The sequence below is a fragment of the Clytia hemisphaerica genome, unplaced genomic scaffold, assembly GCF_902728285.1.
Source record: "Clytia hemisphaerica strain Z4C2 unplaced genomic scaffold, Clytia hemisphaerica genome assembly, whole genome shotgun sequence".
In the NCBI taxonomy this organism is placed as follows: Eukaryota; Metazoa; Cnidaria; class Hydrozoa; order Leptothecata; family Clytiidae; genus Clytia; species Clytia hemisphaerica.
Window position 1 is genome coordinate 132636 of NW_027104376.1, and position 15198 is coordinate 147833.

Sequence of the window (15198 nt, forward strand, 5' to 3'; positions counted from 1 at the left end):
GATGGTTGAAATTCATAAAATTTGACGTGAAATCCAATTCTGGTTATATTTGAGCTTTGAAAAAAATACACAGTAAATAAAGTAAGATGCTTTGATATATATGAAGCACGGCCTATCTACATTTAAAAAAAACTTTAAAACACTGAAAGTTCTAAAACTTACATAGAAAAATATGCCGTAAATAAAGTAAGATGCTTTGATATATATGAAACACGGCCCATCTACATTTAAAAAATCGTTTAAAACACTGAAAGTTCAAAACCTTACATAGAAAAATACACCGTTAATATAAAATTGTTCCAGGCTAAAATATAAAACATAGTATATAATAAAATCAAGTAAAATCTGTAAATCACTTTAAAAGGCACACGTAGAAAATATACTGTCCCGAGCTATAATATATATACACTTTAAAAAATATACAAATCTCTTTAAAAGCACACATATAGAAAATCTTAAATGAGAATTAAATCTCCAGAAAGTACGCAATAAAACTATTCTAAAAAATTCGAAAAAGCGTTCCTTAAATCGTCTAATCTTAAAAATAAAATTCTTCACGACCACAAGAGCAACGCCCTCCTATTCGTCAAATTTTTTCATTGCGATTCTTAAATTTTCAGATAATTTTCAATATGTATAACATGCCACAGTTTTGGGGGCTACATCAAGTAGAAATTTATATTTTGTAAGTGGCAAATATTAAAAATTCACTATGGTCAGAGCCCTTAATAACAACACTATAGTAGAGGGTATTTTGTAAAGTCGCTCGATTGTATTGGTCGGAAAAGAAACCCTTAAAAACAGTGTCTTTCAGCCAGAAACAGTTGTCTTGTCCAGTTTTTGCGCTTTTTGAAGCTCGATCTCTCGAGCTAGGTACTAAAATCACCTATACTATATCCGAAAAAAAATTGGAATCTAAGCTATTTTGATTCCCCTACCCGTTAGCTTTCAAAAAATGTATAACAAGTTCTTTGACCAAAATAATCGAGCGAATTAAAAAAAAAAAATTCCCCCCTACTACTAGCCAAAGATACCATTTTCCTTCAAAAAAGTTGTATAGGTCTGGTCAAGTTTTATAGCCTTCGATATTTTCAAGAAAGATGGATTGACATTTATACAGGAGCGTCTAGGGTGATAATGAACATTTGTCAGAACGAAGGAATTAGAGTCGGTTAAGCTTGCACCAGACTTCTTCCTCTTCTCTTTACGTGCGATGCAAATATCGTGCGGTGGACGAAGTGGTCCACTAGCAATGGATCCGTTGCACCCATGACACACCTTCACCTTCAAGTCTATGCGTTTCCGCAACAAAACTTCCCCTTCCTTTAATGATTGCATCTCCTGTGCGGTCTGAAAGAAGGAATATAATGGTAATTTGATATAAATGTATTTTGAAACCAAGCACACTGAAGTTATTTTAGTACTCATACATCTTTAGAAACCCATCCAACTCCCCTCTGCCATAATCCCCCAAAACCTCTCTACTATAACATTTTGAAACATTTTCCACCCATCCCGCTTATTCCAGACTATAAGGTACTAGAAATTAGGAGATCAAGCACACTTACAACGAGTCTTTCTCTGGCTTTAGCAAGTCTTTCTCTTGTCTTGATAAGACACTTCTTATGATAATACCTTTCAGGAATGCACTTCAAGCATCGAACCTAAGTGGGGGAAAAGCTTACGAATTTTACGTTGATTTGTGTGCAGTACATAAATATTTTGTTCAGGATGGGATCTATAAAAATGACGAAAAACAGAATTTCTTTACCTATGAAAAATATTTTTATCAGTAGGGTTTCACCTCTTACAGGCCAAGATTTGATTTGTTAGTTATAGGTTTAGAAATTTGGAAAGTATAGAAAAATGAAATTTCTTGCTTGTCTGCTCTGCATATCCTACATGTCTTGTGACACCATAACCCACCTCCTAAAAAGATAAAGTAATACAGTATTTTTTATAATTAAAAAAGTACTATCATTTTTGCGGAACGTGCGTTTGAGCGCGCGCAGCGCGCTCAAACGCGCGTTCCGCATCCTTTGGCAAGATCTTCGAACGCGGGACGTAAATTTGTATATGTTCGAGAAATGCTACCGATTTGGTTCACGAAAAAACCCCGAGCAAAATAAAAGTGTTATATCGAGTTTGACTATCCAATCAAGTGCGAGATGTTTGTTTTTATGTCGTTGCTGCTACTTTCACTTTTGCAGACTTGCGAAACAAAGATGGTGATTTTTGTCAAGAAGTTCAAGGCAGGATCCTGCTGATTTTTTAAGCTGGAAGGCATCTTTTGCTTGTAAAATAACGTTACTGCTGCTCACACTTATTGGAAATTTTACTCGAGTATCATTCTTGAGGGTTTTTACCACTTCCTCTGGGAGAGGAGAGCTGTCCTACCATCCACTTGCTAATGTGACAAATGTGTGTGGCTGTTTTTTTTTTTTTTTTGTCAACTTGAAATTTTCGATAAATGCAATGGTTTGACAGATGGTTGTTTACCTTGTGGCATCCATACTGCATGGCACATTTTTGTGACAATTGATTGGAGTAACCATTTCTACTACATCATTTGATCCCATCGAAAACTATTTTTATGGCTCGAGATCAAACCAAATATTCTGCAACTGTCAAGTCAGATTTAAAAAAAGCAACATTTGGATTTCGAAAATATTTTAACATTTGGACTTTATAATTTTATTGGAAATGTCATGTCATGGTTAAACTTTACATTCAGCCGAACAATGATTTTTTTGTCACGTTTGTCTACACACGGTTCAGCGTATTTGAGTAAACGCTTTTACGACAAAGATCATACATACGCCATCGAATATTGGGTGATTGTGGTCAGTAACATTTGTAGAGGAGGTACCCTATGCTGCGAAGAACAGACACATTATTTATTAATGGACCTTATCAGAGTTTTTGACTTTTCTAAAAAAGTGATGCATTGTGGGGATTGTTTCGAGTGTATTACAAATAATATCTCTTAGGAACTCCTCGAGGGAATTCTATTGTAATACACATCGCTTTTTTAGAAAATTCAAAAACTTCAATAAGGTCTATTATTCAACACGACATAAGAGATCAAGCAAACCGAGACATTACCAGATTCCCATCAAGATTCAATATTAATATTGTGTAGCTACGATAAATAATATAATGCAACACAAGAAGGGGGACAAATTGTGAATGTTTTGGTGGTACATGGGATGTTTTGTGTGTGACATGTGATGCTTAATGACATTAAATTTTACATGTTAAGGCAGAAATCAGAAACTACACTTCCATTTTATTTTTAATCTTTTTAAGTCAGTAGTAGAAAATTTCAAATTCACTGCTGCTGGTGGTCATTATTCATTTCAAGCACTTTAAATAATTTCCAAATACAATAAGCTCTTTCACAGCATTTTCCTCAAAATTTTTGAACATGTTACTGGCAAAATGTAATTCATCCGGAGAGGTTCGTGATCGCTGCCTTATAATATTGGAATGTTTCAAGGGGTTTGAAGTCATTGCAGGATTTGCTTTTTTGATTGCATGAATGTATGAAAGTTAGTTATGACTAGTTAGTGAATTTATAAATTAGTGATATTTTTGTAAAAATGTATTTTATTCTTTACCACTTTTAGTTATGACATTCTAAACTATCATATCCATATTACAATGTCAGATTTATTGTAATATTTAATGTAATATTTTAAAACTACAGAATCAAAACAATGACGAGAAAGACTACATTATTACTAAAACATCACATCAATGTGTTATTGTTTTAATGACTTCATGATTGAAATAGGGTCTTTTTTTCACAGGATACGTTTGTTGAAAAATTCTAGAAGGATCTTTTAAAACTCATCAAATTATTTTCAGTTTAAAAGCTCTGTATGAAATACTCTGACTGTGTTACCCTTTTAAATACTACTGTAATCCCTCTATGTTACCAAGTCCATGACCATGCTACGATGTTACTCTTTACAGTTTTATTTTTTTATTTTTGTTGTTGTACCTTGTGAAAAGTTGTATTGAGCAGATATCTTTATACTTTTTCCAGGAAGACTTTTTGAAACTACTAGTACTACAAAAGTATTACAACATCTAGTACAAATGACTTTTTTATCTGTCTTTTAATTTTTTCAACATCTTCTTCTTTGAAATTATTGTTATGACTCACTGGCAATAAATTCTTGGTGAAATGTAAAGGTCTTATTAGTTTGTTTTTTAAATTCTGTATTAATAATGGAGTCGTCGATTTCTTAAACATTTTGAAATTTCTTCGCTTTGCGAAAACAGAACGCTCGTTCCGCAAGCCCTTTTATGTTGATTGATAAATCAAAAAGTATATCCGTAAAATGTATGAAGAAGTTTGACACTTATTCTTACCTGATTTCTCGATGATAGCATGTCCGATTTTTAATCTAAAGTCTGCCACATCTCTCTTCGACAACGCTTTCTTAACAGGCTCCCCAAGGACAACACTTTCTGCAAACTAAAAATAATGGTGTAAATAAAAATGCTCATGGTCTAATGGAAGAAAATTCTCAAAATCGTTTTACCGGGTAATTAAGTTCTTTTTCGATAAGTAAAAAAAAAGGAAAGTTTATTACTGTAGGGTTAAAAATCATTAGAATTTTTCTTTACACAAATTCTGTTCCACTTTTTTTCGGACACGCTGAATGCACTTTTTTATAAGAATGTGGTTACATTTCATCATAAATATTCTTAATTTTTTCTTCGGACATTCTCAACTTTTTAGCCAATTTCATCATGAATATTCTCATAAAGTATATTCTTATCAAAAGCGTGTGAATATATATAACACTCAAAGGGATACTACCGATAGGTAGAAATATTGCAATACTATTTCTTCAAAACTGTAAATTCAACTTTTCGCCTAATTTATTATTCACAATGGTCTTCCATATACAAAAAAAACTTTAAAAAGTTTATAACATACGCTAAGGCAGAATGCACCACAAGATACTGTGTCTTCTTGCATAGCACTGATTTGAGAAGAAATCTTCCAGCTCCCGTCCAAGTCAAGTATTTTGCAAGCAACCCTAAAATTTCAATGAAAAAGGTTAAAGCCAGTACAGAATAAAAAATATTGAAAATATGATTACAAATTGATTACTTCACGAGTTATAGTGCGTATTTTGAGCATCTAAAGAGAAAGATATTTACTTAGTAAAAAAAAGGTTACCTCCATTTTTGTAGAATATCCGTTTCAACACCAGCGGAATGTCCCAAACCCAACGAATTGTACAGTTTGACTTCTTTTAAAGCCGGGTAAATCACCTATGTAAATCGTATAAAAAGTTCAAAGAGCGGATTTTGATTTTCGTTTATCATGAATTGTTTTTTTTCTGGATATTATAACTTACAAAGAAATTCGCAGAGTCATTTTTCGCTTGTGACTTTTTTTGTTTTGGTTCTTACTGGACCGAACTCAGTAGAGACTACAAGTTTAAAAACGAAGCAATTTAAAAATAACAAATTCGTTCCTCTCGGTAGTACAATTTGGCAGGCTGTAAAGGAGAAATTAAAATTGAGAAAATAGAACATACCAAAAACATCCAATGACTATTGATATTAAATGCACCCACTATCATCTTGGAACTTTGTAAGCTTTTCTGTACAAAGGTTGAAGACAATAAACCATTATTACGCACGTAGAGAAAACATAAAAGGTACAAGGGTGATAAAATCGATCAGACTAAAATATTAATTAATGGCAAAATGGTAATAATGGGTAGTTGGTTTTCAGAAAACAAAAATTAATGGTATCAGTGTGGCATATTTGCCAAAAAGTGAACAATAATGATAATTTTGTTGCTTTCAGTATTTTGAAATAGCTTGAAATATAGAAACCTTTTCTTTCACACCGAATGTGATCGTGCCTTTATTGAAAAGTTTTGTAAGTTTGTGGGACTGAATGTGTTGAATTCCGTCTTCAACTGGCTGAAACAAAAATAAAAGCAAGTTAAAGCATAAACAAATCACAACTGTCCATTTATAAATCTACAATGAGCTAATGAACAACGAAGACAATCGAAAAGGTCAAGAGGAGAAACAATTATCAGTATTTAAATAATACCAAGTTCTTTGTCAATTGGCAAATATATGCATCAATAACTTGGTCATTCAATTGCTTTCCAGATTTTTAACGTTTTCAAGTCCCCATCTGTTATGTAAAACCTGTCAATACAACAGATGATGATCCCAACGGCTTCGTCAGTATTCCAAATCTTTTTAAGCACTAAAAACGATACAATAGTTTAGCAAGAAGAGTTTCCAAATTGAGTTTATTTGAAAAAAGTCCACCAATAATCACCCTTACCAACTCCCCCCCAAAAAAATTCTACAACAGATATAGTTCAAAAATACTTCAAAACAAAATCATCTTACTTTCATTTGGCGTTGAGTTGGTGAAACAAAAATCAGGGTAATCTAAAAAACAAGAGAATATTGAAATACAGATCTGCATTAGCAGTACCCAAAATCGTGATCACACGCATTTACCTTATTGGAATAGGGATTTAGTATAGAACAAAATCAACTTTTTTAGACGAAAAAGACCTACCAAAACATCTAGGTACATCAGTACAAACTCCAAAATCTAGAATAAATATTTATTTTCAATTTAAGTTTAGATTTTACTTGTAACTTTACTTTCTTTTATTCCTTGTTATTTTTCATACATTTTTGTTTCATTCATTTCTAGAAAAGAGACTGTTGCATAATTGAAATATGATGAAAGTGAAATATCATTATAGATTATAGAGAAAAACATTGCAGTTATTACTCCTAGGTAAGGTACCCTTATACCCTTTATAATAAAAACTAGAAGAAGGTACTCTTATACCCTTTATGATAAAAATAAGAGCAATAAGAGCAATAGTAAATTACCTTTGATCATTTGTTGTACGTTGATATTTCGAATATTTGCTGTTGATACTGCGTCTTCGCTTAGAAGAAAACGAAAAAAATTTGATTTATCACAATAAACCGAAGTATCACCAAATAAATTTGCAATTTATTAGTTTTTGGAAGCAGTCTTTTTTCAAAATCTAACCGATGTTATTCAAAATTTGCGCGAGCTGCACAAGATATTGAATTCAATAATCGGATGTGATAGCATCTAAAAGGAAAAATCAATACACAAAAAAAAATCTTACACAAGTATTGGGTTCTTCGCGTTGCCTGCTAAGTGTTTTAGGTTGCTTGAACTTTCAGACTGTGGATTTGAAAATAGGTTATACAGTTATTCTCTAATATTGAATAGTTAATCTTACCTTCTATTACACTATATACTATATAGGGAGGGAATCAATCATTAAACATAGGAAACGATAATAAAAAGTAACAACATTGGACAACATCGAGAAAAATTAAAAAAGGAAATTATGTATAAACTACTTACCCGCACATTGTCCGCTGAAATCAGCAAATCAGGGGGTTGGGCTGAATAAAAGAAAGGAGTTTATCAATACAAAGGAGGTTCAGATCAACTTTTATTTGAGATCTTAGACGTTCATCAGAAAAAAAAGGTTAAGGTTTTTTAAAATTTGTATCAAATGGAGAGTAAATTTATTAATAGTCAGTTTCGTCAGTCTTCTTGCAAAATTTATGTTATGTTGTTTTAGAATAGCTCCATTAATTGTGTGATTTGATTTTCCTGAATTCATCTCACTACTCACCAAAGTCTCAAAGTTTCGTTTAGCAAGTTACCAGAAAACTCAAATTCTAAGACTTAGATGTATAAAAAAACAACAACGAAAGATTAAAATGAACATACACGAGTTTTTATCAAACTCTGAAAATGAAGTTGTCGTCTGAAAAAATCATTGTCAAAGTCAACGTCAAAGTCAACGTCATGGTCCAGTCATTGTCAGTGGAAGCTGTAATAGTCAAGTATGTTAGGTCAAAAGTCACGTTATGAAAAGCACTAACCCATCACAAGTGCGCCCAAAATATAGCTTTTAGAACTTTTAGAATGAAATAAATGAATTGGACGTTAAACAAATTTGATTACACTGAATTTTCAAAAAACATGAGAAATCTGTCGTGAAAAGCTCATCATTTCAATTATAAACCTACCAACCCTCTCAGAAAATAAAGTAAAAGCAACTTAAAGCAACATTAAAATGCCATCAGCCCGCACCTTCAAATATTTTCCGGATTAAAATGCAACGTCCTAAGTAAAAAGAATTTGTTTTCCATTTTTTATTAGGGCGGGGTCAAAAAGCAGGGCGACAGGGATTCAAGGCCACAGGTACAGGACCGAAAAATCTCATATGATGCAAGTAGCAAAGTTATCAGAGGGTATGTATTTACTCGTTACACTGGTTGATCCTGTTGATGAATGTGCACTGGTAGATCCTGTTGATGAATGTGCACTGGTAGATCCTGTTGATGAATGTGCACTGGTAGATCCTGTTGATGAATGTGCACTGGTAGATCCTGTTGATGAATGTGCACTGGTAGATCCTGTTGATGAATGTACACTGGTAGATCCTGTTGATGAATGTGCACTGGTAGATCCTGTTGATGAATGTGCACTGGTAGATCCTGTTGATGAATGTGCACTGGTAGATCCTGTTGACGAATGTATCACTAAAAGCAAATAAATAGAGAAATTGTATATATCAAAGGCTAAAGAATACCGAATACCAAAGTGCTTATGTTTGAATCTTTCTATGAAACTGGGTTGAGATTCTCTTTTGAGTGACCACGCTCACGGTTTACTCAAAAGAGGTGTCTCCTTTAAGCTAGAACCCAAAAACGGTACAAATACACCGATAAACCTACAAACCACGAAAGTTTACCAAGATAGATTTTACCGCCCTAAAAGCAGATTTGGTTAAAATCAAATAAAAAATTGCTAATTCAGATCAGCCTCTAATTTTAAAAATACCATAAAGGAGGTAGGTCATTTGAAAGTTTGCGTATGAAGCTTCTTTATGGGTGGGTTCCACGTGCGGTTTTAACCCGTCATACAGATACCATGAATCTTTGTGCTTGATTTTGCACACGTAGTGAAGGCCTCGGTTTCTTCTGAAGTCGTCTACGTGTTGCTTTTTGTTGTCTTCTTTCTTTGCAAGTTTAACGTAGGTCATTCCGATCAGAGCAAAACTAGATTAAAAAGTATTGAATAATATGATCAGATTTCCCACAGCTTCGGAATTGAATTTTCTCTTTTGTGAGTTGTTGCCTTTTTGGGAAACCGTTTCACTCATTCACAAATTTACATTTTCAAACTTGTCGCCCGCAAATTAAATACTATATATGGACATTTGATTTCACTTTGTCCACGTGATATTTTTAAAAGTTAAATCTATACAATTTTAAAAATCAATTCCACAAATTTCCGTGCTTGCAAAATCTAATATTTGTTAAAATGTCAAACATTTAAAACTTACTTGAAATTGTTACCATTACTTTCATGTTGAAAATTGTCTGGGATACTCCCAACTGGTATCATATTAATGCCAGTTTCATTGATATCATCATCTAATGAAACTGCAACAAGGGCAGGCATTTCGTTGTAGGTCCTTGGAAAGTGAGTTCGGCTGCCATTGCAGAAGGGATAACGTTGTCTAAAGTAAAACCATGTCTAATTAAGAAATCCTTGCAAGACATTATTTCTTCGATACTAATATCATTACTTGATAGATTTAAATCTGCTGCCTTATCGGCCCTTTTTACACCGGCCTTTATTAAGTCAGTGACGAAAAAGTACGCCAATATTGACCGGCGTAAAAAGAGCCGATAAGGTATATAGTTTTCCAGTGAAAAATCTAACAGGAAAGAGATTTTTAGTTATTTGAAGTAAATATTCCCATCTCCCTTGGAGCTTCGAGTTTTCAATAACCAGAAGTGTACTGTATTTCATTAGCTTACCCTGTTTCGGTATTAGTTTGCCAAAACGTATTGTCATCATTGGTAGGGTGCAACATTTTTCTTCCACACTGACGAACAGACTCTTCCTCAAAAAACCAATTGATGATTTGAGTGTGAGGTAAAGCGAAGTGCGAGTGAGAGGCATCAGTGATTGTTGGGTAGCCCGAACAACGTACTGTCAAATCCTTTTGAGGGCATATCTCACTAGAACAAACCGATTCGATTGTGAAATCGTGCGGCAATAAATGATCTAAGAACATTGCTCGCTCATTTCCAAAAAAATTAACTGCTCCTTTATCAAGAGGTATACTATTCCAAACTGCAGACTTGAGTTTGACTTCCATCGTAAAGGTCTGCATCTACCAGTTCCATTACTTGTTGCATTTTGGAGGGAAAGGATTTGTGGGTACGAAGATGTGGCCAGTTCAAAAAGGCAATTTTCAAAAGAGTGATCCAGCTGTCTACCAAGCAAGTGTCCGAAAATATAAGAGTTTGACCAGAATGATTCAGTGAACCTCCCCAAACTGGTAGTTTCAAATTGAAAATATCTAAAAAATAAGACAATAAAATTGATAACGATGTGTATAAAGTTTGTCCCAAAAAAAGCGAGACCTAATTTAAATGAAAAAAAGATTCTCAAAATCATTAATGTCACTGGGTTTGAAATAATAACAATAAAATAAAAAAGGAAATTCTTTGTTCAATCAATATATGTTCATTTCCCAGATGATTTGTCAGGCTGTTGAGAAAAGAAATCAAGTAATTAGGTTGAAATATTACTATAAATCATGAGGATTTTTCTTTAAATTAAATCTGTTCCGCTTTTTTCTGGACACACTTTAGCGGGATTATTCTTCCGGAAATGTTTTTAAATCTAAATTTTTCAATTTACATAGAGGTATCATATAGAAAACTAAATTTTTACCCAAGTTTGAATTGAATGATGAACTAGACACCCTGAAATTAAAACAATTTTCTTTTCTTTGAAATTTTGCCATTCCAAAAGTAAATTTAAAGAAAAACAACAATGTTTTTAAAATTGAGCAAAAGCTTTTCGATTAAAAATCATCTTCAGTGCTACAAATGATGTTAAACAATTTTCACTGTTAAAGTTATTTTAATACACATTTCTGTTCCTACAATTAAATGGGAAGGTCAATTCTTTTAAAAAATAAAAAATTTGTGGCAGCCTTTTCCTAAAACGAAACATTTAGGGTTTAGAAGAGTTTGCTATAGGCTAATATTAACAATCGATTGTTCCGTAATAATCAGATCCCCGTAATTATTTCAATATATTACCGTGAAACAGTTTTTGTGGACAAATTCTCATTAAAAACGATTTGGTTGTCTATTTTCTTTCTTTTCTTTGCAGCAGGAACTATATATAGAGGAAGACAAATTTAAGAATTATTGATAAAATTTCGTTAAATTGTTTAAAGATTCAAATTTGTCGATCACTTTGAGATGGTCGAGATTGTTAATCTTAATCGTCAAGGAGGAGAAAAACTACAAGTTACAAAATTCTTCTATAGCCTTGAATTTGGGATACTATTACTAATCAAATTCTTGGCCCTAAAGTATTATTACAAAAAGAAGTGTCTGTATTGAACACAGGTCACTTTTTAGGTGCAAGTTAAGTATTAAAATTAAATAGCTGGTTTTACCTTTCTTATCGGAAACATGCTTTCTTTTGTTGTAAGGTAAACCTACAGGGCGCAACTTTGGTCGACCAGCAGGGTTCCTTCGAGGTGGCATCTTCAATCCCAAATAATCTTGAAATACATAACAAAAAATCAATATATTGGGAGGACTTGAAACATTTGATTTGAAAAATGTATCTATTGCAGCAAATCCATTTCCTTACCATTCGGCAATCCATTTTCGGAAGAAGGTGATTGAACTTGAGAGCCTATTGGGAAAAAAAACACAGTAATACAATACATGTATTTTCAAACAACAGTGTGCAGCTCGTTCCGAGCAAAGAAGTCATTCTGAGGACTTGAACTATTCGATTTAAAAATACAATACAAAAACTATTTCCTTACTATTCGGCAATCCATTTTCGGAAGAAGGTGGTTGAACTTGAGAGCCTATTGGAAAAAAAACAGTAATACAAAACATGTTTTTTTAAACAACAGTGTGCAGCTCGTTCCGAGCAAAGAAATCATTCTGAGGACTTGAATTATTTGATTTAAAAATACAATACAAAAACAATTTCCTTACTATTCGGCAATCCATTTTCGGAAGAAGGTGGTTGAACTTGAGAGCCTATTGGAAAAAAAAACATAAATACAATACATGTATTTTTAAACAACAGTCCGCCCCTTGATTACGTTCACTCTAAACAAAGAAATCATTCTGAGGACTTAAAAAATACAATATAACACAAAATCGATTTCCTTACCATTCTGCAATTGTTGCAATCCATCTTTTATGCAAGGCGTTTGAAGTTGAGAACCTATCAGGAAAAATAATTTGTAATACATGTTTTTAGCAATAACAGTCTGGCCTTTGGTTAGGCTCACTACAAACAAAGAAATCATTTTAGTATGAGAGCTTGAAATATTTGATTTAAAAATACAAAATGGCACCAAATCCATTTCTCTTTTCTCATAAAAGATAGTGTTAGCTATAGCTTGGACATGTATATCAACTCTACTGTTGAAAAAAAACAACTTAAAGTAAAGGTTGAAATCGATGTAGTAATAAAATCTCACTTGTACTGATTATAACATTGGTAGCATCCAATCGAATCTCTTCTAAAAATGTTAAGTTATAAAAAAAGAGTTTAATCTTATAAGTTTAACTTATTTGTGATTATATTATCCCTTCTCAAAAGTTTTAATAGGTGTAAAGTAAATAAAAATACCACATGAATCATAAAAGATTATAGGCGAAAACCAAAAGTCAAAATAAAAGGAGATGTACCATTCAAAGAATCTAGTAGAGAATCCTGACTTCCAAACCATATCTCCAATTCTGGATCTGGATCTTTTGTAAAAATCATAATAAAAATTCAATCAAGAAATTTTATACATCGGAATGGTTCAGGTCAGTTTCTAATGAATATAGGGTTTGAGAAAAGAAAATACTAATTCCAAAATACAAAATTTTGATGAAATTAAAACTACAAAATGATATTCTACACGGTGATAAATATACAACATCAAACTTACCAGATGGTGGGTCAACAGTCTTCTCTAGATTTTCCCTGAAGTGTTGTGATTCTATAATGAACACAGGGACATAAACTCATTTGATGATGATGTTCAAAATGAACATCTAAATTCAAAAAACTTCAAAAAAGCCTACTACAAGAAAAACAAATTGCAATATTTTTAACCTACCAGTAGTCTACTGTTCATTTCTTGGAACTGCTTTGTCGATAAAAAGGTAAGGAAAATTCACAGCAAGAGAAAAATATGAAAGTATTCGACCCCGGTTGGGGGGGGTACTACCCTTGTCGACCGACAGGGGTGCTTCGCTGAGGTTTGAAAAATGAACCCTACGTGGGACTCTAAATTTGCGAAAAAAGTGACCCTGAATGGGACTGAAATTCCAAAATTTTCTCAAATTTTCTACTTTTTTCCCAAATTTTCAAAAAAAAGGCACCCTACGAGGGACTGATTGTTCTATTTTGGTGTTTTGCGACCCTACCTGGGACTCGTGGAGGTTAAGAAAGGTACCCTGACCAGCGGAGCATCCCCGTAACCCATCTTGCCCTAGTTAGTAGCATTTTCTCCATTGCTATTGTTTACATGCTGTGGTTCTATAATGACACAATATCGTTGAGTGAATGTTGGAACCGTCTGCGAAATGATTAAGTAATTCATGAAAATATTATACAAACACAATTTGAGCCAATCCTAGGATTAAGAAAATGAAAAGAAAATTGTACAGGCACATACATACCCGACCAGAAAAGAAGGCTTGTTTCGTCATTATTTTCCCAAATTCTTTGTAAGTCTTTGAGCAGATGGAGTCTTCTTTCAAAGGAATCACTGCCAACTTCACATGCCAGATTAGCAAACGTCATTAGCCTCACGGAACTTTTCATTGTGGTTCATCTTTTTCAAGTCTCTTGGCGTGGACACAGAAACACTGATTGGTTGATTCATCGTTGATTCGTTTTTATCTTGTTGATGAGTATATAATCTCTGATGCTGGTAATAATACTCTTGAGACCATCTAGGATCACAAGTATCAGGGTCAAAAAGTTTTAGATCATTTTCTGCCCTATAAGCAAAAATATGCTTACATGGCAGTCTCATTGATTTGTTAAAATAGCAAGTACACGCGTGATCAAGATTCTCATTGGATTCTTTCAATTTGTAATTCTCTGAAGCTTTGAATTCCTTGATAACAAAGTCTGCAGAATAGCTTGTCAAGTAGGACGATATCAAAATTTCAGTCTCAGAGGGTGTAGTGTTGGTAAATACCCTTTTTTTGTTGCTGACTTTGGCAACTATACCATCTCTCTCGCCTCTCAATGTATAAAGGACAATGAAAAAACCTTTGACAAAATCTTCAAAGGAACTATACTTTTTAATAACAGATTTTAATTTTGAATTAAAGCTTTCCTGTTATTTGTTGAGTTTAGAAAGTTACCATGAAGTGCTTTAAAACATCTGACCCAGTCCTGACGAATTGGGTGCCAATTTTTGTAGAAATAATTCCAAATTTGCGTGTTTCCCAAAGCTTTCAAATCTTTGTACGTGTCATTGTAAACATCCATGGAAAAAGAATAACACATCTTTTCAAACAGTTCTTTGGCTGTGTCTGAATCGGTTTTGGATATTTTTAGGTCAGCTATGCCCCTTTTAAAAGAATGAAATTGGCAAATTAGCACTGGACAACACCATAATTTTGAAATGGTGTCACGTTCATTAAAATCTTTATCTGCCATTACAACTCTGACTTAACTGGGGTTCAGCTTTTTAAATGTATCGATAAGCCAGACGATTGTCTCTTTCATCTCATTGACCAAAACAGAAACCCCAACTACCTCACTGAGACCCATCGAATCCTCCACTAAAAAAATATACACTGGTAACCGAATTTCCAGTAGTTTATATGTGGCGTCAATGCACATGACTTCTCGAAATGAAGCAAAATCTTTCTTCATTACCTCGTCCTGAAAGAAGAGCCCGATAAAATCTCCATTTTCACTCACGTTCATTTCCACAGTGCAACCTAAAAGAAGGAAGGTTGTCATCGTCATTAATAAGCTACACATCATTCCCTTAACAAATCAAGTTTAATATCTGACTTTGATATACAGTGTGTCTTGAATAAAGT

General features: G+C 33.3%; 3 protein-coding genes and 1 long non-coding RNA gene across 5 annotated transcripts; all 4 read right to left on the reverse strand.

Annotated features, from left to right (window-relative positions):
• Window positions 1–4159: 4159 nt before the first annotated feature.
• On the reverse strand, window positions 4160–6142 carry LOC136818855 (uncharacterized). Its single transcript, XM_067075085.1, has 6 exons — window positions 6095–6142; window positions 5869–5958; window positions 5565–5630; window positions 5201–5295; window positions 4955–5057; window positions 4160–4486 (listed from the first exon to the last, which is right to left on the reverse strand). The coding sequence occupies exons 3-6, from the start codon at window positions 5607–5609 to the stop codon at window positions 4313–4315; spliced, it is 417 nt and encodes a 138-aa protein (XP_066931186.1). The 5' UTR covers window positions 5610–5630; window positions 5869–5958; window positions 6095–6142; the 3' UTR covers window positions 4160–4312.
• A 394-nt stretch (window positions 6143–6536) lies between these two features.
• Window positions 6537–11250, reverse strand: LOC136818848 (uncharacterized). Its single transcript, XM_067075077.1, has 10 exons — window positions 11200–11250; window positions 10826–10857; window positions 9901–10448; window positions 9420–9596; window positions 8915–9132; window positions 8335–8613; window positions 7421–7461; window positions 7176–7234; window positions 6907–6965; window positions 6537–6616 (listed from the first exon to the last, which is right to left on the reverse strand). The coding sequence occupies exons 3-10, from the start codon at window positions 10257–10259 to the stop codon at window positions 6537–6539; spliced, it is 1272 nt and encodes a 423-aa protein (XP_066931178.1). The 5' UTR covers window positions 10260–10448; window positions 10826–10857; window positions 11200–11250.
• Window positions 11196–12328, reverse strand: LOC136818821 (uncharacterized). The gene is made up of 6 exons (XM_067075054.1): window positions 12322–12328; window positions 12124–12168; window positions 11946–11990; window positions 11765–11809; window positions 11565–11672; window positions 11196–11278 (listed from the first exon to the last, which is right to left on the reverse strand). The coding sequence occupies exons 1-6, from the start codon at window positions 12326–12328 to the stop codon at window positions 11196–11198; spliced, it is 333 nt and encodes a 110-aa protein (XP_066931155.1).
• Window positions 12329–12334: 6 nt separating this feature from the next.
• Window positions 12335–13115, reverse strand: LOC136818859 (uncharacterized). Of its 2 annotated transcripts, none has more exons than XR_010848373.1 (3): window positions 13077–13115; window positions 12618–12659; window positions 12335–12358 (listed from the first exon to the last, which is right to left on the reverse strand). It is a non-coding gene; the product is annotated as an uncharacterized lncRNA (long non-coding RNA). The 2 variants fall into 2 exon arrangements; XR_010848372.1 differs by lacking the exon at window positions 13077–13115 and adding an exon at window positions 12829–12875.
• Between the last annotated feature and the right edge of the window lie 2083 nt (window positions 13116–15198).

Coding starts and splice junctions, on each gene's coding strand:
- LOC136818855 (XM_067075085.1), bottom strand. CDS start 5,609: ATGATAGTGGGTGCATTTAATATCAATAGTCATTGGATGTTTTTG. Junction 5,296..5,564: donor ATAGTCATTGGATGTTTTTG/GTATGTTCTATT, acceptor CGATTTACATAG/GTGATTTACCCGGCTTTAAA. Junction 4,487..4,954: donor GTGGTGCATTCTGCCTTAGC/GTATGTTATAAA, acceptor CATTATTTTTAG/TTTGCAGAAAGTGTTGTCCT.
- LOC136818848 (XM_067075077.1), bottom strand. CDS start 10,259: ATGCAGACCTTTACGATGGAAGTCAAACTCAAGTCTGCAGTTTGGAAT. Junction 7,235..7,420: donor TTTCAGCGGACAATGTGCGG/GTAAGTAGTTTA, acceptor TCAAATCCACAG/TCTGAAAGTTCAAGCAACCT. Junction 6,966..7,175: donor GCGAAGAACCCAATACTTGT/GTAAGATTTTTT, acceptor TTTTCTTCTAAG/CGAAGACGCAGTATCAACAG.
- LOC136818821 (XM_067075054.1), bottom strand. Junction 11,991..12,123: donor CGAAAATGGATTGCCGAATA/GTAAGGAAATTG, acceptor TTTTTCCAATAG/GCTCTCAAGTTCAACCACCT. Junction 11,279..11,564: donor GCATGTTTCCGATAAGAAAG/GTAAAACCAGCT, acceptor CTCTATATATAG/TTCCTGCTGCAAAGAAAAGA.